The sequence below is a fragment of the Phyllobates terribilis genome, unplaced genomic scaffold, assembly GCF_046119375.1.
Source record: "Phyllobates terribilis strain yellow unplaced genomic scaffold, ASM4611937v1 Scaffold_2__4_contigs__length_985480577, whole genome shotgun sequence".
NCBI lineage: Eukaryota > Metazoa > Chordata > Amphibia > Anura > Dendrobatidae > Phyllobates > Phyllobates terribilis.
In genome coordinates this window covers 782,277,240-782,301,190 of record NW_027362762.1, presented here as the reverse complement: position 1 = coordinate 782,301,190, position 23,951 = coordinate 782,277,240, and the positions used below count along the sequence as shown (strand labels likewise).

At 42.4% G+C, this 23,951-nt stretch overlaps 1 protein-coding gene across 6 annotated transcripts in view; it reads right to left on the bottom strand.

The window, feature by feature from the left end:
• Nucleotides 1–497: 497 nt before the first annotated feature.
• The window catches only part of LOC141228990 (interleukin-5 receptor subunit alpha-like), a 169,705-nt gene continuing 146,251 nt past the window's right edge, over nucleotides 498–23,951 (bottom strand). For 5 of the 6 annotated variants that reach the window (XM_073667379.1, XM_073667384.1, XM_073667387.1 and 2 more), the window contains 5 exons: nucleotides 16,240–16,384; nucleotides 13,133–13,214; nucleotides 10,268–10,364; nucleotides 8,281–8,321; nucleotides 498–2,049 (listed from right to left, as the gene is read on the bottom strand). In XM_073667379.1, the coding sequence (XP_073523480.1) occupies nucleotides 2,001–2,049; nucleotides 8,281–8,321; nucleotides 10,268–10,364; nucleotides 13,133–13,214; nucleotides 16,240–16,384 (414 nt within the window). In that variant the 3' untranslated portion in view covers nucleotides 498–2,000. The remainder of the gene's footprint in view (nucleotides 2,050–8,280; nucleotides 8,322–10,267; nucleotides 10,365–13,132; nucleotides 13,215–16,239; nucleotides 16,385–23,951) is intronic. The other variant, XM_073667370.1, reaches the window with a different exon arrangement.

The window sequence follows — 23,951 nt, the reverse complement described above, 5'->3', positions numbered from 1 at the left end:
TGAATGAAAAATGGAAACTTTTCCATATGCTCTACCTGCACCTGACCTTTGTATACACTGTAAAGCTATAATATTTAGGGAAAGGCCAATACAGTGATATCGTGACATGGTTTAGATGAAGTAACCAAAAAGGTATTCTGTTGACCAAATGCAGTTTTTCCATAAACAAACATGTTTTACCATCAATTTTTCCTGAATGTTGTTTAACAGAACAATTATCAATAATGTTTGATATTGCTTAAAATTATTGCATATTAAATTAGAGTTATGCAGTAGAGAAACAAACTGGGGATGCAATTGTGTTTATGAAAAAACAGTCAACTTTGCAGAATTGTTGACCATGTCGAATCGTCAGCAGACAATGTGAATAACATTGATTTTCTTATTGCAATGGTACCTGTGAATGGGATATATAAGACAGTAAATGGTTATTTCCTAAAGCTTATGTGTTAGAAATTGAAGCAGGTAAAATAGACAAGTGTATAAAACATATGCCCATAGTTTTATTCCGTTTTAAAAGCAATATACACTTTAATGTATAACAAAAGAACTTAAAATATTTATTCATTAATTTTAATGAAATATTTATGTAAAACCATTGCAAAAACAAAAAGGAAGGTTGGATTACAACACTTAAAGGTCGGCTCCAAAAGGTGCAAAAAAAGATAAAATAGGCAAATAAGTTCTTGCAAGAAATTACAGAGCATCATGTATAAGTAAGAAGCAGTAATAACATTTGAAATGACATATATTATTACAATTGTACAATGCAAATAGAAGTCAGGTTATAATTTATATGATGTGACTTACTGTTTATCTCTTTGCATATGGTTATAACTCTCTATTTGTATTGAATTTGATTTTTGTGATAGTCTCCAAAACAAATGATGTGTGGAGTGAAAAGGGTATGAGAGGAGGATTCATCCCACACTTTTTGAATTTTATATAGGCATCTACTTCTTTTTTAAACAGGGTTGTGCAGACCTTGTATTTCGTTGAGATGTGGACAGCACCTGAAGATTTATATTTTAATAACTGTGTTCTGTACCAAGAAAAAGGTACTCCACAGGAACACCCTTTGATGGTGAAACCAATCTTCTTCTCTAATAAGACCTATGAGAAACACTTTTTGGAAATTGCAGACATGGCACTAACTACATCAGATCATAAATTGCATTTTCTTTGCCCAGGCCATTGGTCGAAAGTCCACTCTGAGGTCTACTAAGACTTTATCCAATGTCTTGCAAGCTCTTTAACACAAACATAGCTTTAGAAATGTCATAGTTAATGTCATAGTGACCTCAACATATGTAAATATTGGTAAACACGAATTAGTAACCATTCTTCACTTCTGTGCTGTAACTCACGCTATCTGTTCAGTTTCTTCAGTGTTTTATGGATTTCTCTTGATCTTCTCACAATCCTTATTCATCACAAAATTGCAGCTGCATTCCATGCTTCTGTTTTTCTACAGGCTATGGTACTCTTTTTTGATTGGATTTGATGTGATAGCTGGAAGACTGGTAAGGTTGCAAGGCTGCGCTGCACCCAATGTCACGTGAGCCTTCTCTGGATGATGCAATCTTCTGCAATGTGTAAAATGGTGGCACCTATTTTAGATGATTTATGCCAATCATTTTGCCAAATGTTCAAATTCGCTGGGTTCAACAAATTCCTACAATTTTCAAACAAATTCAATTTACATCAAATCAATTTGCTTATCTCTATATGAAATCCATTACTTGGGATCCTATCCATTTTAAATAGGTCAATCCGGGTCATATTTATAAAAGATATATGCTTTAGACTCTGCTTTTGTATTGAATTTGATGTTTTGGTTCTGACAGTCTACAAATATTTACATATATATCTATTGACTTTCTCCTATGCTTAATTATGATAGATCCTTGTATAATTGTATGTTGTTGGTTTGTTTGGAGAACTAGCCATGAATATATGTTATGGCTTCTCATCATAATCTCAAGTAGTTTTTACAATCTCTATTTCAGTAAGGGGTATAGACTGTTCATTTTGCGTTGCAATATTTGCCTGGAAAAGTGAAAAACAAAGAAAAATGTTAGTCAATTACAATGTTTTAAATGTGTTAAGGAACATGAGCATTGCAACTTGCATAGAAATAGAACATTTTTTTTACTTGTTCACTTGTGGTGTCTTAGGGCTTGCACAAAGCAATGCTTGTGCAATGCTGCATGGACTGCACTATTGGTATATATCATGGATCCATAGGTTTATTGTTTGTTGCTATATGGTATCTCTCTAATATGACATATAATACTACATGGCACAATTTTTTCACATATTCACATAGAACCTGTTACAAAAAATTTTGCGAATCTCAGCATTAGTCTCTGGCACAAAAAAGATACAATCTTGTCTCATAAATTTCAAAAAGGAACACATACCGTACATGTTCTAAACAGTGTATAATATAAGGAATTCCTCAGGGGTAAATCTGCACCAAGTTGTGTAGCTTTTGATGCAGGTTTTATTGTTTCTTTAAAAATGGGAATAAAAGCATCAAAATACATAAAATCTCTTTAATAAATTAAAATGCTCCCCTTTTCTCAAAAAAACATAGCAAAATATTACACCCCAAAGCCTCTTTTCACCTTCATGACCTGGCCAAATTTTACAATTTTGACCAGTGTCAATTTATGAGGTAACAACTCTGGAAAGCTTCAACAGATCCCATTGATTCTGAGAATTTTTTTACGTGAAACATATTGTCCTTTCTTTATAGTGGCAACATTTCTTTTATACGACTTGCGATTATTTGTGAGAAAAACAGAAATTAGGGGAAATTTTTTGCAATCTTCAAACTTTAAATTCTTATGCCCTTAAATCAGAGAGATATGCCACACAAAATAGTTAATAAATAACATTTCACTTAACATCAGCACACTTTTTGAAACATATTTTTTGTTAGGAAGTTATAAGGGTTAAAAGTTGACCAGCGATTTCTAATTTTTCCAACATATTTACAAAAACATTTTTTTAGGGACCACATCACATTTGAAGTGACTTTGGGGGGTCTATATGACAGAAAATACCCAAAAGTGACACCATTCTAAAAACTGCACTTCTCCAGGTGCTCAAAATCACATTCAAGAAGTTTATTAATCCTTCAGGTGCTTCACAGGAATTAATGAATGTTGAAGGAAAAAATTAACATTTAACTGTTTTTCACAAAAAATTTACTCTAGACCCAATTTTTTTTTATTTTTGCAAAGGTAACAGGAAAAAATGGACCCCAAAATTTGTTTTGCAATTTCTCATGAGCATACTGATGCCCAGTATGTTTGGGCACACGGCAGGGCTCCAAGGGAAGGAGCACCATTTGACTTTTTGAATGTAAAATTTGCTTGAATAATTAGCATACACCATGTCGTGTTTAGAGAGCCCCTGATGTGCCTAAACAGTGGAAAATGGCCACAAGTGACACCATTTTGGAAACTAGACCCCTCAGGGAACTTATCTAGATGTGTGGGGAGCACCTTGAACCCCAAGGTGCTTCACAGAAGATTATAATGTTGAGCCGAGAAAATAAATTCAATTTTTCCCACAAAAATGTTTTTTAGCCTCAAATTTTGCATTTTCATAAGGGTAACACTGGAAATGAAACCATACAATTTGTTGTGCAATTTCTCCTTAGTACGATGTTACCCTATATGTGTTGTAAAACTACTGTATGGGCACAAAGCAGGGCTTGGAATGGAAGGAGCCCCTTTTGACTTTTTGAATGCAAAATTTGCTTGAATAATTAGTGGATGCCATGTCGCATTTAGAGAGCCCCCTGATGTGCCTAAAAAGTGGAAATCTCCCACTAATGATGCCATTTTGGAAACTAGAGAGAACTTATCAAGATGTGTGGTGAGAACCTTTAACATCCAGATTTTTCACAGAAGTTTATAATGTAGAGCCGTGAAAATAAAAAAATCTAATTTTTCCCACAGCAATGTTCTTTTAGCTCCAGTAACAGGAGAAAATAGAACACAAAATTTGCTGTGCAATTTCTCCTGCATACGCAGATACCCCATGTGTTGAGGTAAACTACTTTTTGGGCGCACCACAGATCTCAGAAAAGAAGGAGTGACTGTAACGCAGACTTTAATGGAATGGCCTGCGGGTGTCATGCTGCGAATTGAGTGCCCCTGATGTGCCTAAACAGTGTAAAACTCCCACAAGTGACCCCATTTTCGAAACTAGACCCCCTCAGGGAATTTATCTAGATTTGTGGTGAGCACCTTGATCCCACAGGTGCTTCATAGAACTTTGTCCCACAATTTCTGCTGAATGCAGAAATACTCCATATGTGGCTGTACAGTACTGCATAGCCATATGGGCAGGCTCGGGAGGCATGGACCGCTAATTCCCTCCTGGAGCACAGATTTTCCTAGAATAGTTTGCAGACTCCATATACAGAGCCCCTAAGTAGAATCACCCTTCAAGTTACCCAACTTTGGAAATTATACCCCTTTGGGAATTGATCTACAGGTGTAGCGACAATTATGACTCCAAGGATGTTTTCCAGAAACAAGCAGCAGTGGATGTTGCCGAGTCAAAATTGCAAACTGCCATTGTAGTGACCAGCACACTGTAGTGACCAGTACATTGTAGTGACCAGTACGATGTAGTGGCTGTAAATTGTGCCCAGCTCATGCTTCTGGAGATACGAACCCGTAAAAATTAGGCTGGCTACCATCGCTACAGAAATGCCAAACGTGTGAATGCTAAATATGGTCTAGGCACACTGGGGCTTAGAAGGGAGGGGGGCATTTGGATTTGGGAGTGCAAAATTTGCTGAATTTCTTTAGGAGGGAAAGAGCCATTTCGCTTTTCCAGAGTCTTTGTACTACCCGTAATGTGGAAGTCCCTATATTTCCACTGACAGATGATGGATTTGAGTGGGGGCTTTTTTGTGGATTGAGTTGAAGCTTTAATTGGGAACATTTTACATAACATTTTGAATTGCGCTCTATGCTGACCACTTACATTGGGGTTTCCATTTAAATCTTCGAGTGACATAATTCAGAGGAAATGCCTGAGATATCATTCACTATAATGAGGCAACAGAGTTACTCTGGACTCCTTCTGGCCTCTAATCAGTGTTGTCCTTCTTTTCAGAAGTGCACAAAACTGTGGCCAACGGCACTTTTATGCACGCCTATAAAGACGGACACCACCGGATCAAAGGCCAGACAGCATCCACAGTGCCTCCATCTGCCTCATTATAGGGAATCTTCCACTGGAGGGTTCCGTCTCAGTCACATATTTTAGAAATTTACACAAAAACCCCAGTGTAAGTGCTCAGCGTAGAGCACAGGATAAATGTGAGCTGGGCCTTACTGTGATCATTGGGAGGCTGAATGAACAAATCAACAGCAGGTGAAGAATTGGTTATATTTATTTTTTACGCCGTTCCTCATGCGATATAATTGATTTAGACATCAGATTTATATCAGTTTTTTTTGCTTTGCTGCTGTCACACACTAAAAGAAGTTTTTTTTTTTTCAAAAACTAGTTTTTACATCGCCATATTTTGAGAGCTATAATTTTTCCATATCCCTGCCGACCGAGTCCTTTGAAGGCTTGTGTTTTGCGGGATGAGTTGACGTTTTTACTGGTACTATTTTCGGGCACATGACATTTTCTGATCGCTTTCTATTCTAATTTTTGTGAGGCAGAATGAACAAAAAACAGCAATTCAGGAATTGTTTTTGTTTTTTTCTTTCTGCCGTTCCGTGTGTGGTAAAAATGGTAAGGCAGCTAATTCTTCGGGTCAGTATGATTAGCGATACCACATTTATATCAATTTTTTATGTTTTGGCACTTTTACAAAAAAACTATTTTAGATAAAAAATTATTATTCTGGCATTGCTTTCTCCTGAGAGGTATACGTTTTTTATTTTTTGGCTGATGGAGCTGTATGGCAGCTTGTTTTTTGCATGACAGAGCGGGATCCTTCTCTTTGCCTGCATTCTAAAGGTTGTGATCAATTTCAATCGCAGCATTTAGGTGGTTAAAGTGCCGGCATGAGGTGCTCCTGACACTGAGAGTAGGGTGTCAGCTGCCAAATCAGCCTGGATGTATCCATACATCCAAGGTTTGTAAGTACCTACCGACCTGGATGTATGAATACCTCCAAGGTCGTGAAGGGGTTAAAAAAAATAACTTTTTTTGGTATTGCTGCAGGAATTACTGTCAGAACTAATAAAATACAAAAATACTTACAGGGGTTTTCTCACGAATATTTTAATCAACAGATTAAATAAACTCCACTATTGGATATGTTTAAAATAATGTTCCTGTGCTGAGATAATCTTATATACTGTGGGTACGGAAAGCATTCAGACTCCTTTAAATTTCTCACTCTTTGTTTCAGTGGAGTCATTTGGTAAATTCTAAAAATGTCATTTTTTGTTCTCATTAAAGTGCACTCTGCACCCCATCTTGACTGATAAAAACAGAAATGTAAAATTTTTTGCAAATTTGTTAAAAAAGAAAAACTAAAATATCACATAGTCATAAGTATTCAGACCCTTTGCTCAGACACTCATATTTAAGTCACATGCTGTCCATTTCCTTGTGATCCTCCTTGAGATGGTTCTACTCCTTCATTGGAGTCCAGCTGTGTTTAATTAAACTGATAGGACTTGATTTGGAAAGGCACACACCTGTCTATATGAGACCTCACAGCTCACAGTGCATGTCAGACCAAATGAGAATCTTGAGCTCAAAGGAACTGCCCAAGGAGCTCAGAGACAGAATTGTGGCAAGGCACAGATCTGACCAAGGTTACAAAAGAATTTCTGCATTACTCAAGCATCCTAAGAGCACAGTGGCCTCCATAATCCTTAAATGGAAGAAGTTTGGGACCACCAGAAGTCTTCCTAGACCTGGCCGTCCAGCCAAACTGAGCAATCGTCGGAGAAGAACCATGGTGAGAGAGGTAAAGAAGAACCACAACATCACTGTGATAGAGCTCCAGAGATGCAGTAGGGAGATGGGAGAAAGTTCCACAAAGTCAACTATCACTGCAGCCCTCCACCAGTGGGGCGTTTATGGCAGAGTGGCCAGACGGAAGCCTCTCCTCAGTGCAAGACATATGAAAGCCCTCATAGAGTTTGCTCAAAAACACATGAAGGACTCCCAGACTATGAGAAATAAGATTCTCTGGTCTGATGAGATGAAGATAGAACTTTTTGGTGATAATTCTAAGCGGTATATGTGGAGAAAACCAGGCACTGCTCATCACCTGCCCAATGCAATCCCAACAGTGAAACATGGTGGTGGCAGCATCATGCTATGGGGATGTTTTTCAGCTGCAGGGACAGGACGACTGGTTGCAATTGAAGGAAACATGAATGCAGCCAAGTGCAGAGATATCCTGCATGAAAACCTCTTACAAAGTGCTCTGGACCTCAGACTTGGCTGAAGGTTCACCTTCCAACAAGAAAATGACCCTAAGAACACAGCTTAAATAACAAATGAGTGGTTTCGGAACAACTCTGTGACCATTCTTGACTGGCCCAGCCAGAGCCCTGACCTAAACCCAATTGAACATCTCTGGAGAGTACTGAAAATGGCTGTTCACCATCGTTCACCACACAACCTGACGAAACGGGATAGGATCTGCAAGAAAGAATGGAAGAGGATCCCCAAATCCAGGTGTGAAAACCTTATTGCATCATTCCCAAGAAGACTCATGGGTGTACTAGCTCACAAGGGTGCTTCTACTCAATACTGAGCAAAGGTCTGACTACTTATGACCATGTGAGATTTCAGTTTTTCTTTTTTAATAAATTTGCAAAAATTTCTACATTTCTGTTTTTTTCAGTCAAGATGGGGTGCAGAGTGGACTTTAATGAGAAAAAAAATGAACTTTTTAGAATTTACCAAATTGGCTGCAATGAAAACAAAGAGTGAAAAATTTAAAGGGGTCTGAATACTTTCCGTACCCACTGTATGTGCCCCTTCTGTGTACTGTGTAATGGCTGTGTCTTACCATGCAGGAACATGGTCTGATCATACCACAGCTCCTGGGCAGGGGAGGAAGCAAAAGAGAGGATACAGATAGCACAGAATATTGTTTGAAAACAGGCAGTGAAATGTTTTACCTCACAAAATGAATCAACTGATATCCCATGCTGTAACATCTGTATACTCGCTTTCATAAGATTGTCTCAGCAAATGAACATTATTTTTAAACACATTCAATTTTGGAACTTATTATTTCAAGAAATATTGATTAAAGCATACTTTTGTTTGTGGGTCAACCCTTTTAACGCAAACAGTGATCCCTGAAACAGAAAAAAATATAAATATCAGAATGGATGTATTTTTGGTTTCAGAAATTCCTTATAAAAAGCAATACAAGCATATGTGCTCATGCTCAATAGTGGTATCAATAAAGCTACCACCTCACCCCTCTCCCCAAGAAACAAGCCCTCACACTATCCAACAAAAAAGTTCTGGGTCTCAGAAAATGGCAACACAAGCCATTTTTTATTTTTTGCAAGTTTGCTTTCAGCATAATTATACTGATCTTTCACCATTACTCTTGGAATTTTTTTCCCATTTTCCGTAGTTCATATGGTCAAATGAATTGTTATTTAAAACTGAAACTTGCCTACAAAACAAGCCCCCATGCCGCTATATCAAGGCTTTTAGAGCCATGAAAGCATAAAAACTAAAATCATTCATTCCCTAAGGGCTTATTAGAAGTCAGTATGTAGGTATACAGTTTTATATTGGTGGCCATACATTTGTAACAGAGGCCCATTTAGCTACTCAAGCATATTGTCTTGCTTTCTTAATAATACTTTAGCATCCATAAAGGTGTTTTCCAATGAACAAAGTACATTTTAATCAATAGATCTTCAATAGATCTTGGAATAATAAGTTCCACAATTCCTCCTGGCCAGGGGAGGAAACAAAAGAGAGCATACAGATATTATAGCTCGGGATTGCAGATGCTGCTTTCTGTGAGTAAAACATTTACCTGCCTGTTTAAAAACCTACTTTTCCTCACTGAAAGAATCAGCTGTAATGTCTGTATACTCTTTTGCATCCTCCCCTGCCCAGGAGATGTGGTGTGATCAGACCATGTTCCTGCACGGTCAGACAGCCATTACACAGTACACAGCAGGGACACATTTATAATATTATCTCAGCACAGGAACATTTTTGTAACACATTCTATTGTAGAACTTATTATCACAAGATCTGTTAAAGAAGCACTCCTCCCATAATTTTTTTATCCTCTTAATATATTGCATTCACCATAATATTTAGCACTGTGTACTTACAATTGCTCATTTTGCCTTTCTACTCAATTAATTCTTCTGCTTTCCATTAGGTCTATGACATCACGTGATTAAGAAGTGATTAGATGAATCCTTCTAAGCTCTATGTAAAAACAAGGGGTGGATTTACACTGCAGGAGTCAAGAGTCAGTGCATAAATCTCTTACAGGGGGAAGTAGAGTGAATTTACTGGGTAGAAAGGCAAAATGATCAATTGTAAGTACACAGTGTCATATAATATTATGATTGCAATATATTAGGAGGATAAAAACTTTGATGGGAGCGTTCCTTTAATTAAAATATACTTTTTTGTTTGTGGGACAACTTTTTTAAAAGGGTTGTATAGTGAATAGGGATGGGCGGACTGGTGGAAGTTCGGGTTCTGGTACCTGACCCAAACTTTTGAGAAAGTTTGGTTCGGGTACCAGAACGATATCTGAACTTCCACCAGAACCCGAACCCCATTGAAAATAATGGAGACCCAAACTTGTAAGAGGAAAAAAAATCTCTATCTTTCTCTCTCTCTCCACTGGACACTGCAGCGGACTTGAGGAGAAAGTTCGGGTTCAGCGTTCAGGTCCAACGAGTGACTGTCCGGTACAAACGTTGAATATTTCTGTTCAGGTTCACCCATCTCTAATAGTGAATGGAAATTATCAACTATCCATTGGATAGGTGATGATAACTTATAGTTCAATGTGGGTCCAACCCCTGAGGTCTGCACTGATTCACCTTGATCAACTGGACTGGGCTTTTAGTAGCAGTGTGCATGCCTGACCACCACTTTATTCATTACTTAAGGGGTTGCCAAGCACTGCTTTCAGCTTTTTCCATCAGCCCCATAAGGATTGAATGGAGTAGCAGTTAGCATTTACACCGCCACTCCATTCTAACTGAGATAAAAAATAATTTAGGCATTTCGCACTTAAACAGTAAATTACCTGTAGTCTTATATCATTTGATTGATCCATATACAACCAAGTTTTAATATTTTGAGATGGATGTGGAATTGGCGTAATGAGCAGTTTTTTCATATATCTACGAAATAATAATAAGTTACATTACTCTTTAAGAAATGAATATAAAGTTAATTACCAGACAATATAGTTATGAGAGAACATTATTGTTCTATAAATAGGAGTAGGAAGGAAAACAGTAAGGCTATGTGCCCACGATGCAGAAATGCTCCGGATTTTTCCTGAGCATTTCTGCATCTCCCTGGCAGAAAAAAACGCATGCGGATTGTACATACAGATAGTACATGCGGATTGTACATGCGTTTTTCCTGCCAGGGACAAGCGGATGTTAAGCGTTCTTCACATGCATTTCCGCATGCGGGTTGACAAGCGCTTTCCAAGCTATTTTAGCATCACTTGGAAAGTGCTTGTCAGCTTGGTCACACTATATAAATCTATGCAACCGGCATGGATTTATATAGTGTGACTGAAAGAATGTTTAAAAATAAAAAATAAATCCATACTTACCTTCCGATGGCCCCCGCAGTCTTGCTTCGCCCCGTCCTGGCTGCCGGCAGATCACGGTACACTGAAGGACCTGCCGACGTCAGCGTCGCGTGACCCGTCACATGACTATGACGTCAGCGCAGGTCCTCCAGTCCATCGCGATCTGCTGGCATGGGAGGACAAGCGCAGCGGGGGCCGCCAGAAGGTAAGTATCATATTTATTTTTTATTTTATTCTTTTTTTGTTACAGTTTCTATGGTACCCGGGTCCGGAGGAGAGTCTCCTCTCCTCTAGACCTGGGTACCATCCGCACATTGAACGCATGTATTCCGCATGTGCTTATCTAGTGAAGTGGAGTACATGAGTTCTAATGCAAGTCAATGGCGGCGAAAAGACTGCGCTTCCGCCAAATAATTGGTAGTGCTGTGTATTTTTCCGCAATGATAACCCGCAGCGGAAATTTCCACAGCATGTGCACAGCACATGCGGATGATCATTGGGGAACATGGCAGGCAGGCCTTCTACCATGCATTTTTTAAGCATTTCTGCAGCATTTTTGCCGCTGCGGAAACGCTTAAAAAACGCATTGTGGGCACACAGCATAATGATACTAAAACAATGATGACAGAGACTCAGAATTGCAATTAATGGTTGCGGAAATGCTTTCCTGCACAACAAGAGAAAGTGTATTGTTTTCAGTGGTACAGTTAATGTAGATAAGGCAGACTTTAATGTGCCATTAGAAGGATGACATTATCATGGTGACCTCTGTACAAATGCCTCACTAGGGTTTAAAGATGTCAAAGAGTGTAGTCTCACATACAAAGTCTTGTCCAAAAACAAACATCCTCTCTTAGACAAGTAAATCTGGTCCATCCAGATTTACATGGTAGGAAACTAATATGAATGCCCAGAATGTAATATTACTTTTTTTTCTTCAGTTGCTGAAATCAGCTGTTCCTAAAAGGCATGAGGGACTAGACTGGTAGTGATCAGCTGAACACAGTAATGGTTTCAACCGAAAAAGGGCTCGGTCTAATAAACTTTTTAATGTAATTTTTTCCTCAAAACTTACGTAAGAGTCAAATTTAAAATGGTAAATGCGAAATTTACAGAATACATGAAAAATAAATCTTAATACTAAATTAATTATTGCAAACCATATATTATATTAAACAAATACACTAATTAGCTGTAATATTAAAACTACATGCCTAATTAGGGCAGAGCCAGGACATGTTATTTGGTGCCCTAGACAGATGAGGCAAATGGTACCTGAATCCCTTCTGCAGCAGCCTTTCTTTTCTGTAGTTCACTCAGGGTTTGTCAGGTAGACCGACAAACTCTTCAGACATCATTACTATTGGTCTTTTATGGTCACCTATGCCAGAGGTCAGGTGCTTGATTATTGAGTGACATTGTCCCCAGTTGCTTAAATGTTATCAGGAATTTGCTGCTACTTCTCTGGGTCAGCTCCAGCCAGGTGTCTGTCATCTTCCCCAATTCTCCTTATTTCTATGCTACTGACTCCAAATTACTAGATGTTATCCACTCCAAGATTCTTGCCTGCAAGTATCAACTCCTCACAACTTTTCTCAGTCATCAATCACACCTGGCGTCTGCAAATCAAGGAAATGCATCTCTCCAATTGTGTTTCCTATTTGTATTTACTATTGTTACATTGCTGCTATTGACTATTGCCATATGCATTTACTTCTCAGTTACTCCTGTGTTTAACCATTGCTCTGCTGTAAGATACCAGACTGCATTCCTGTGATTAACTGCTTCCCTACTGGTAGATACCAGTTTCATCTACAGTACAGTTCACGTGTGTATCCGCATACATAGCTCTGCTTCATCTGTTTTACCCACTCTACTGGTCTTTGCTGATTCATGTGTCAAAAACTGATATGTTGCACCTTCACTTCTGGTCCATGTTGTTTATCCAAACCTAAGGCTTAGAATATCTACCTCACACCTCATATCCACCAGCCCCTTTAGCTTAATTGATAGCTTACTACCTATGGTACAACAGGCAATGAAATCAGGCTGTGAATTAAAAATCAAGCTAAAGGGGCTTGTGCTGTGAGGGAAAACAACCTCAGGAGGCAGTGGCTTCTTAAGTGCTCTGTCACACCCATTAAATGCCCCATCTGCATTAAAACACTATTTTTTGAGGAATGAAGCAGGTAAAAAATATAACAGTGTTGATGGATTTAAACTTCAAAGGCATGCATGTTCATATAGACGGTTACTTAGTTCCAGATTCCTTTAAATTTGAAGAAATATGAAGAGCAGTACTACAAGAGCTTTTCTTAGCGCAAATTAATAAAAATGTGTTACCTTTTGCATAGGTAGAAAGCAAGAGCAGCAAAAAAAGCTGGTACAATCGCAATAAAAATCCAAGCTGGAAAGACATTATTATCTAATAACAAAATAGAAATATATTACAAAAATGATATGAAAAAAAGCATGGATACAATTCTAGATTAAGTTTCTTTCGTGTATACTTCAAATTTCTTTCTAATGAATCATACTAAGATTTTCTTTGTTCTCTTTTTATCCAAGATATTTTGAAGACATTTATGAGGTAGACTAAAAACACTATATTTTAGATTAAGTATAAGCCTTTATGTCTTATCCTATATGTACAGTAGTATGTTCCTACTGAGATGCATACAAAAAATACTAGGAATTTTAAAATGAACAGTTAGTTTGTACTAGCTGTGAGAGTGCATGCGTGTTCCTACTTAAGTATTTTAATGATTTGTCTAACTTACACTGTAACATAATTTTTTTGTTAATGACTTTATTACATTTGATTATTGATTCCTTCCAGAATACCAAAGCAGCAAAAAAACTGTCAAAATACAAAAATTACCAATAGTATTCAAACTTTTACAAGTAATAGTGGGCAGTAGACAGAAATTCTGATCTGAGTGACATACTGTATTATCATAAACTTTGAAGTCAATGATAAGGTTAATACCTCACATGATCTGAGTACGGGCCATGGAGCACAGACTGACTGTGGATCTCCTCAGCTGAACTTAATAACCTCAAAGGCATTTATGAAGCTCTTGAGCTCATGTCAGGAGACCATGTTTTACAGATATATGAATTTGGCCTAAAACAATAAAAATGTTTGTCATCCCTCAATTCCCATCCAGCCCTGCCCTAATGGGGACAGTCACTTTGACTTTGGAATATGTTGTAGATATAAAAATGAATAAAAAAAATAATTCCTGAAATCATCCAAAAACAAACCATTTTTTTAGTTGTTGTGCCATACACTATAATAAATAACATTCTATGCGGACATTATTTCAGCTTTAGACATCTCCAACTGAATTGACAAATTTGCTTTAAGTTTCTTTACTGTGGCCCCAATTCAACAAAGCAATTTCGAAAGAATTCTGGAGTAAATTGCTTAGAAAAGTGGCAAAATTTTTGTGAACTAAATTGTTATGAATTTTATCAATGTCATGCCATTTTCAACCTTTGCCAAAATGGATGAAGCTGGGGCGAGATGGGGGGGTGGCAGGGGCATGATGCTACAGCTTCTCTAATTAATGATGAGCTGTGATGTCCCCTACTACTGTCTCTGACTGGAGTAAGATTTCTGGTGAGATGCACAGAGGCGCACCTCTCTCATCAGACATTCCTCATTCATGAAGAGTCATGCACCTCTTCATGAATCAGAAGCGTCTACCTCTACCACGCCCCTTCATTAAGATGGACAATCTTTGTATTCTCCTAGAAGATCAGTCGCTACCAGAGGAGTTTGACAGTAACTCTCTCAGAGAGAACTCAGGAGCACTTGGCAGAGCTGAGCTTTCTTGTGTATTGGGGAGTTAAGAGAGAAAGCTGTCAAACTTTTATTGGGCCGACAGCTATCTTTTGTGCATACAATATAATCATACAAACATCAAATTGTGGCATGTGTTTTCAAGCTACTTAATTCCAGTAAATTCCACAATTAGGGCATTGCGTGTCATTATGTCAGCCAAAGAAGCACTCCCTTCAAAATCTTTATCCGTTATCTGTCACACATGGACTGCTGTGTGGAGTAGTGCTATTTCCATTAATGTAGGTCAACAAAGACTCTACATAACTCCATAGGCGTACATTGTGAAAGTGACTTCCAGTCCACATGTAAGCAAGTTACTTGGATGCAACAGCGCAGAGAATGAGGACACAGTGGTAATAAACCAACACTATTTATTTGACTAACACAGAAAGCAAGTCCATCTATAAGTGTATATATACACACAAGTAAGCACTATATTGTGTGTCACAGTAACAAGGTCAATAGAGTTTATTAAAACACTATCAGAACACAGCGATGCGACTAAATACTATGTCTTCTCAATGTGCTATTTATATACACTGCCCTTATTATCAAGCAAAGAAACGAATGTTGATCAGTAATGCTTAGCCTTTCTGTTTCGGCTTAATGGGTATCACACTCACTACCAGGCCCATCACCGTCGTATTCTCTTTAAGTGACTCAGATCACTACACTGGCCCTAATGGGGGTCATCGTTATTTCTCGCTAGGCCGCAAGTCCTAGATATGTAAGTCACTTGGTAAATAGTGTGCTCGTCACATCGGCCGTCTCCATTCCCTGAAGCATGGCCCCAACCTATGCTCTGTATCGTACGTCTATACTGGAAGCAATGGCCCACAGGAACGGTCCTCCACTCTAGCTGGATCCTCTCTTGAATCTAGTTTGACTCTGGTCATGGTCTTCCTCTCAGCTCAGGTCATAAATCTTCCTCTCAGATCAAGTCATCGATTTTCTTCTCAGCTCTGACCTTCTCCGGGATCTGACGACTCTCAGACCCTTCTGTGGTAATGGTGACTGTAAACTCACTTTGCTCCTGGTACAGGCTCGGGTGCCACCTTCCCCCTTCTTGGCCCAGCCAGGCCTTTTTTTATTTAGTATCTGCGCCACAGCTGTCATTTGACCTTGTATCTTCCCCAATCTCCTCCCTGTGGGAACATGTGCTTCACTCTTGGGTTCCTACTTATGCAATTCTTTTTCTTTTACTTTCACTTTCTCTTCTGCCTTTGACCAGCAGATGGCGGTGTTTACTTTCAGACACTCGCCTTAAACACTATATGAGTCTGTGCATTTCCTCATCCCCGTATACACACTTAAACAAACACATGTGTGATCTGGGAGTCTGATTTGAAGTTAAAAGAATCAGAAGAAGACGAGAGCGACGTTGGAAAATGGCGAAGACAGCAATTGGTACTTACTGTATTTTAATATAACTACACTACAATACAGCTACATTAAGAAATGTTTAATGGATAAAACTTAAGTAGGGAGTGCTTCTTTAATGAAATTGTTGGCAAAGACAGTATATCTAAAAATCTGACACTATTTTTCTTTGCCATACAGAATACATTTATAAGACGTTTTTCGATAAAACATTGAATACCTTCGTTTATAAATACTGGTTTACTCCATTCTCCCCAAAACTTGCTAAGTCTATGACTGTGCCGTGCTCTTATTTGCATATAGTATTTTTTGTCCTTTGCCAGATCAGTAAATATTTGTTCTCCTTTGTCCGTGTCATTTGTTTGCTGTAATAGAGAAAAATATATATTTTAATCAATTCGTTGTTTTCACCAACCAAGTACAGGATCACTCTGTAGATACAGTGCAGTGTAAATGGATTCGCTCCTTTATACTTGTTCCTTAATATTAGGGTTTACTCATGTGAGAGTATAAATCGGACAACTGCAATGCGAGAAAACATCGTATTGCACTCTGACCAATGTTATTCAATGAGGCAGTGATCATCTGCGATTTTTCTTCCTCAGCTCTAATCCGACTGAGAGAAAAAATTGCAGCATGCTGCGAGTGGATGCAAAAATCGGATCGCACTTGCCAATGCAAGTCAATGGGTGTGAGAAAAAAAGTACAGTAAATTCACAATCCGAATGATCTGAATATGATAGAATAGATAGATAAATACTGAAAGATAGATAGATAGATAGATAGATAGAAAGAATAGATGTCCTGTAGATACTTAATGTCACAAGCCCCCTACAAATAATAAACTTGCACCATTTAGTGCCACATGTTTGTTTAGGCTTATTTAAAATATTAAACAAATAAATAATTTAAAAGAAAACAATGTAGGACCCGCTTCTTTTTGATATCCAGCCAAGGTAAAGCAGAAAGCTGGGGGCTTATATTATTAGGCTGGAAATGTCTCTCGTTATTGGGCCCTTCCTAGCCTAAAAATACAAGCGCGCAGCCACCCAAGAATTAATAAGGTTAAATAAGACTAAACACCCTTTATTGCCAAATGAAAGGCACTAAAGGGTGAAAGTGTATTATATGTAGGAGACTTGTGAAATTATATGTGTACAGGATATATCTATCTATTCTATATCTGTATATAAGATTGCTTTATTAGTTTTATAAACTAGCTTTAAATTACATAGAGAATTACAGTATGTAAAAGATAATGTTAAAAACACATTGCATACAGATGTCATGTGGCTGGCTGACTATAATCATATAATTAGATTCTGAAAAGTTTTTGATTGACATCTTCAAAAAAAATAGAACATTATTCCACTATTGCTGTACACATTAAAAATGTAAGGTATTTAGTTAACATTTTTTTTTATCAAAAAGTGGAAAAGCCATACAACCACATCCTAAAAATGGATGGTCTCTATTAGAGATATAAAAATTTATTCAAGTAGATTTGAATTCTACTTAATTTTACAAAAATCCACATTCTTAAGAATATAATTTTTTTGTAGTTCCCTCTGCATAAATTAAGCAAAATAGTCACCAGTTGCAATCGCTTTCCTGTTGAACGGTAAAGGGGAGACAAGAGGTTTAAAAGAAAAAAACATGCTCACCTCACCGCTCACCACTATGGCTGTCTCTGCTGCTACTTGTCTGCTATCCAGTCTTTCACACCTTGGTGCACTGCACTTTCCAGCCTTGTGATCACTCTATGCCCGGACTTCCAGCCACCAGCAGACCACAGAATTCATTGTGCATGCTCTGGGCCCCTATCAAGTCTCGGCCTAGAGTGAACACTTGGTTGAAGTGTTGTGACACAATGAGAGACAAACATATCTACACACACTATGCGTCAGCACACTGGGATAAATGAATATATGAATTCTACTATTGTTATACACAAAATAGTGAGGTACTTAGATAATCGCAGTATGCTGACGTTTAATGTATCTAAGTATTGAACACATCACCAATTTTCCAAGTAAATATATTTCTACAGGTGAAATTGACATGAAATTATCTCCAGATGTCGGTAACAACCCGTCCAATCCACACAGGCAAAGAAGTCAAACAATAGATGGCTATAAATTAAGTTATGTGTAATAATAAGTGATGAGCGAGCATGCTCACTACTAGTGATGAGCGAGTATGTTTTGTTAAGCCTTTCGCCGAGTATACTCGGCCGAGCACCGACTGTCACCAGGAATGCCTGGTTTTCCAGCATGCCTCACATGTATTAAATCTGTCAAACAGCTGCAAATCATGTTCACAGAGCGACAAAAACTTAAAGCCCGAGCACGCTATAAATACTCGGTGCTCGCCCGAGTATACTCGGCGAAAGGGTTAACAAAACATACTCGCTGTAGCATCGGCGTCTCTGCCTTCTTCCAGGCAGAGACGCCGTCCCTCTCACCACCTCGCTCCCCGCTCTCCTTCCCAGCCTGCTGTCGGCGCGCGCAGCCCTGTAGCTTCGGCGTTTCTGCCTCCTGTCGGGCAGAGATGCCGTCCCTCTCACCACGCTCCCCGCTCTCCTTCTCAGCCTGCTGTATGCGCGCGCAGTCGCCCGGGCATTGTGCTTAGGGCGCGCGCGCGCACGCACTCCCCCCCTCTTAAAGGGGCCGCACGCGCCATCCTAAGGAGTCCCCGGCCAATTGCCGAGGGTCCTCCCATATATAGGGCACCTCCTCCAAAATGGAGGTGCCCGAGCAAAGTTGTTGCACAGTTTCTGAACTCTGCTTCAGCCCTCAGGCCCCGCTGCTAGCCTGACTCCTCGTCCTACCTGCCAGCCTGTTATCTGCCCGTTACCTGCCGAGCCTGCCAGCCTGGTAACCTGGAGCGCTCACCTGTTACCTGCCTGTTACCTGCCCTGTCTGCCAGTCCGCTCACCTGGGAGCATCTGCCTGTTACCTGCCCTGTCTGCCAGTCCGCTCACCTGGGAGCATCCGCCTGTTACCTGCCCTGTCTGTCTGTCCGCTCACCTGGGAGCATCCGTCTGTTACCTGCAGAGTCCGTCAGCCCGCTCACCTGTTACCTGCTGTGTCTGTCATACCGCTCACCTGGGAGCACCCGCCTGTTACCTGCTGTGTCCGTCAGCCCGCTCACCTGGGAGCGCCCACCTGTTACCTGCTTGTTAGCTGCATTGTCGGTCTGCCCACTCACCTGGGAGGGCCCGCCTGTTTCCTGCCAGCCTGCCTGGAGGCTCTGCTGTCACTTGCTGTGACCACCTGCCTGGTAAACCAAGAGACTACTACCTGCTCTGCTGTCACGTACCGTGACCACCTGTCAGCTAACAGAGACATTGTAACGGGTCCGGGAGGCGGAACCTCTGAGCTACTATACAAGGGGGCGGCCCTTGTAAGGGAGCGGGTGGCAGTCTCTGGGTGAACGGACAGGGAGTTACGGCAAGTGATCAGGGCAGTCTCTGGGTAAGGGGTAGGTACGACCTGTGATGGCAGAGCCTCCGGGTAGGCTAGCAGGCAGATGGTAGATGTGTGCTCCCAGGTGAGCAAGCAAGAGTCTCTGGAATAGCAGGTGGTCACGGCACGTGACGGCGGAACCTCCGAGCTGGTAGGCAGGTAGGTAACGGAGAAGCGCTCCCAGGTGAGCGGGCAAGAGTCTCTGGAATAGCTGGTGGTCACCGCACGTGACAACGGGACCTCCGGGCTGGCAAGCAGGCAGGTAACGGAGATGCGCTCCCAGGTGAGCGGGCAAGAGTCTCTGAGATAGCTGGTGGTCACAGCACGTGACAACGGAGCCTCCGGGCTGGCAAGCAGGCAGATAACGGAGAAGCGCTCCCAGGTGAGCGGGCAAGCTGGTCCATAGACAGACTGACCGGAGTAGTAAGGCAGACCGTCGGACCTCAGGCAAGCAGGCAGGTAACTGGCAGGTAACTAGCAGGAAACTGGCAGGAAACTGGCAGGTAACTGGCAGGTAACTGGCAGGTAACTGGCAACGGGACCTGAGGGCTGAAGCACAGGTGAGACACAGGGGCAAACAACATTGCTCGGGCACCTCCATTTTGGAGGAGGTGCCTTATATATGATGAAGTCCTCCGGCCATTGGCCGGGGACTCCTTAGGACGGCGCGCGCGGCCCCTTTAAGAGGAGGGGAGCACGCGCGCGCGCGCCCTAAGCACAGGGGCCGGGAAGGAGCGCGCGCTGAGAGCAGAGCGGGAGGAGGACGCCGGGAAGGAGCGCGTGCTGACAGCAGAGCGGGGAGAGGACGCCGGGCACGGAGCAGAGCGGTGAGGGGAGCAGCGTCCCTGCCTAGCAGAGGGCAGGGACGCCAGTGCTACAGTACCCCCCCCTTTAGGCCCCCCCTTTTTTAGGCCAGACAGAAATTTAGCTAGGATGAGAGGGGCATGGATGTTCTCCCGGGGCTCCCACGTTCTCTCCTCAGGACCAAACCCCTTCCAATCTACCAGAAAAAAGGTCTTTCCTCTTACCCTTTTGGTGGCAAGAATGTTCTCTACCTCAAACTCGTCCTCAGCAGAAACCGGAGCAGGAGGCGTACCTGTAGACTTGGAAAAAGAGTTAAGCACCACAGGTTTGAGGAGAGACACATGGAAGGAGTTAGGGATCCGTAAGTTGGCCGGGAGTTTCAATTTATAGGCCACCGGGTTGATCTGACTGATGACCTCCAGTGGGCCGATGAACCGAGGCCCTAACTTATAGGAAGGGATCTTGAGCCGGACATATTTGGACGAGAGCCAGACTTTATCCCCAGGGCAGAATTGAGGAGGGTCCAGACGTTTTTTGTCAGCGTGTCTTTTCATACGCTCGGATGACAGAAGGAGTGCGGACCGGGTACTCTCCCATATGGAGGAAAATTTGTTAACAAGAGATTCCGCAGCCGGATTGTCCGCCGAGGTGGAGACGGGAAACGGGATCCGAGGATGCTGACCGTAGACTACAAAAAACGGGGATTTGGAGGAAGACTCGCTCTCGTGATTGTTGTACGAGAATTCGGCCCATGGCAGGAGATCCACCCAGTCAGAATGGTGGGCATTAACGAAGTGCCGAAGGTAACTGGTCAGGTTCTGATTGATCCGCTCCACTTGACCATTAGACTGTGGGTGGTAAGCGGAGGAGAAGTCCAGGGTGACGTCCAGCAATTTACAAGTGGCTCTCCAGAAACGGGAAGTGAACTGTACCCCACGATCCGACACGATGTGACGGGGCAGGCCATGAAGACGGAAGATGTGGCGGATAAAGTCTTTAGCCAGCTCGGGTGCAGACGGAAGACCTGGCAGTGGAATGAAGTGAGCCATCTTGGAGAAGCGGTCAGCGACCACCCAAATGACCGTACAACCGGCAGAGACGGGTAGATCAGTAATGAAGTCCATCGCTACATGCTGCCAGGGGGCAGCAGGTACTGGCAGAGGTAGGAGGCGGCCGGCCGGCAGGTGTCTCGGAACTTTGTTGCGGGCGCAGGACACACAGGCAGAAACAAAGTCTATTACATCCTTGTGCAGGTTAGGCCACCAGTAGTGCCGGGTAATAAGCTGGAGGGTCTTTTTCTGACCGGCGTGGCCAGCTAGTTTAGACGAATGACCCCAGTGTAGGATCTTCTCCCGATCAGGTACTGGTACGAACGTCTTACCAGGAGGAAGACGATTTAGACTCACGGGAGCCACCTGCATTACTCTGGCGGGATCGATGATATGTTTCGGATCCTCCTCGAGATCAGACACCAGAAAGGACCGAGACAAGGCGTCCGCCTTGACGTTTTTGTCAGCCGGGCGAAAATGAAGGACAAAATCAAAACGAGCAAAAAACAAGGACCACCGGGCTTGGCGCGGGTTAAGTCTCTGGGCATGCTGGAGGTAAGCCAAGTTCTTGTGGTCAGTGTAAATTATTACCGGGTGAAGAGCCCCCTCGAGCAGGTAACGCCACTCCTCCAATGCCAGTTTGATGGCCAATAACTCTCGGTCTCCTATGGAATAGTTGCGCTCAGAGGAGGAGAAGAGTTTAGAGAAGAAGCCACAAGTTACCATCCTCCCGGAAGATGATTTTTGAGTAAGTACCGCTCCGGCTCCAGAGGAGGAGGCGTCAACTTCCAGGAAGAACTGCTTGTTGCCATCTGGGCGATGCAGCACCGGGGCGGAAGAGAAGGCCTGTTTAAGGGAAAGAAAGGCCTCCTCTGCTTCGGGTGGCCACTCTTTGGGATTAGTACCTTTACGGGTGAGCGCAGAAATTGGGGCCGTCCGGGAAGAGAAGTGTGGTATGAAGAGGCGGTAGTAGTTGGCGAAGCCCAGGAATCGCTGAATGGCCTTCAACCCCTCCGGTCGGGGCCATTTCTCGATGGCAGACAGTTTCTCAGGATCCATTTGTAGGCCGGTCTGAGAGATAATGTAGCCCAGAAACGGAAGCGAGGTCTGCTCAAAGAGGCACTTCTCAAATTTAGCGTAGAGATGGTTCTGCCTTAGCCTGAGCAGGACCTGACGAACGTCCCTCCGGTGAGTCTGGAGATCCGGAGAGAAGACCAAGATGTCGTCCAGGTACACCACTACGCAGGAGTAGAGAAGGTCCCGGAAGATGTCATTGACCAACTCTTGAAAGACGGCAGGAGCATTACAGAGACCAAAGGGCATTACCAGGTATTCATAGTGGCCGTCCCGGGTGTTGAATGCCGTCTTCCATTCATCCCCCTGACGAATACGAACCAGGTTGTACGCCCCACGAAGGTCCAGTTTGGTGAAGATCCTAGCCCCCCTCAGGCGATCAAATAATTCTGGAATGAGCGGAAGGGGGTACTTATTCTTCACCGTGATCAGGTTTAGGCCTCTATAGTCTATACAGGGACGGAGAGAGCCGTCCTTCTTTTTGACGAAAAAGAAGCCTGCTCCCGCCGGGGAGGTAGATTTCCGGATGAATCCTCTGGCCAGATTCTCCTCAATATATTCGGACATTGACCGGGTCTCAGCAGCGGATAAAGGATAGATACGCCCACGGGGAGGAGTAGTACCGGGTAGCAGATCGATGGGACTGTCGTATGGTCTATGTGGTGGTAATGTCTCTGCCTCCTTTTTATTAAAGACATCTGCATAAGACCAATAAGGAATCGGAAGTCCAGGTAGATTAGCTGGGGTAGGAGAGGGACGGACGGGATGGACGGGAACCAGGCAGGTTTTATGACAGTCTTGTCCCCAGCGAAGGACCTCTCCGGTTTGCCAGTCTAGCACGGGTGCATGTCTCTGGAGCCAGGGCAGACCTAGCAAGAGGGCGTGAGAGAGTCCAGGCAGAACATGAAAGGAGATACTTTCAGAATGCAGCATTCCCACCTGCAGGGTAATGGATTCGGTGATGAGTTGAATGGGGCGAGGTAAGAGGCCCCCATCCACGGCAGCGACAGACAAGGGTACAGCCAGAGGTTTGGTGGGGATGCGGTATTTCTCAACCAGGGACTGTGAAATAAGGTTCCCGGCTGCTCCAGAGTCAAGTTGGGCTAGTTCGAAATAACGGTTCTCCCCGTAGATGATCGAAACTGACAACAGCAGGGATGGAGAGGATTTATTCTTGTCTAGGTGGACCTCTCTGAGCGAACCTAGACACAGGCGTTTCCCGACCTCTCCGGGCAGGCACGGATCCGGTGCTCCTTACTGCCACAGTAGAAGCAGCTCCCCTCGGCACGGCGTGAGTCCTGACGGGTTTTGACCATCTTGGTCTGGTCGACCTGCATAGGCTCAGGAGAGTGTACCTGGGGAGAGATGGAGGGAATGGCGGGTTTCTGGAAAGTAGGAGCTAAACGTGGAATCCTTCTCTCACGGGTGACCTCTTTGGCACGCTCCTGGAACCGTAGGTCAATCCGGGTGGCAAGGGTTATTAGATCATCGAGAGAGGTAGGAATGTCCCGACCAGCAAGTTCATCTTTAATACGACC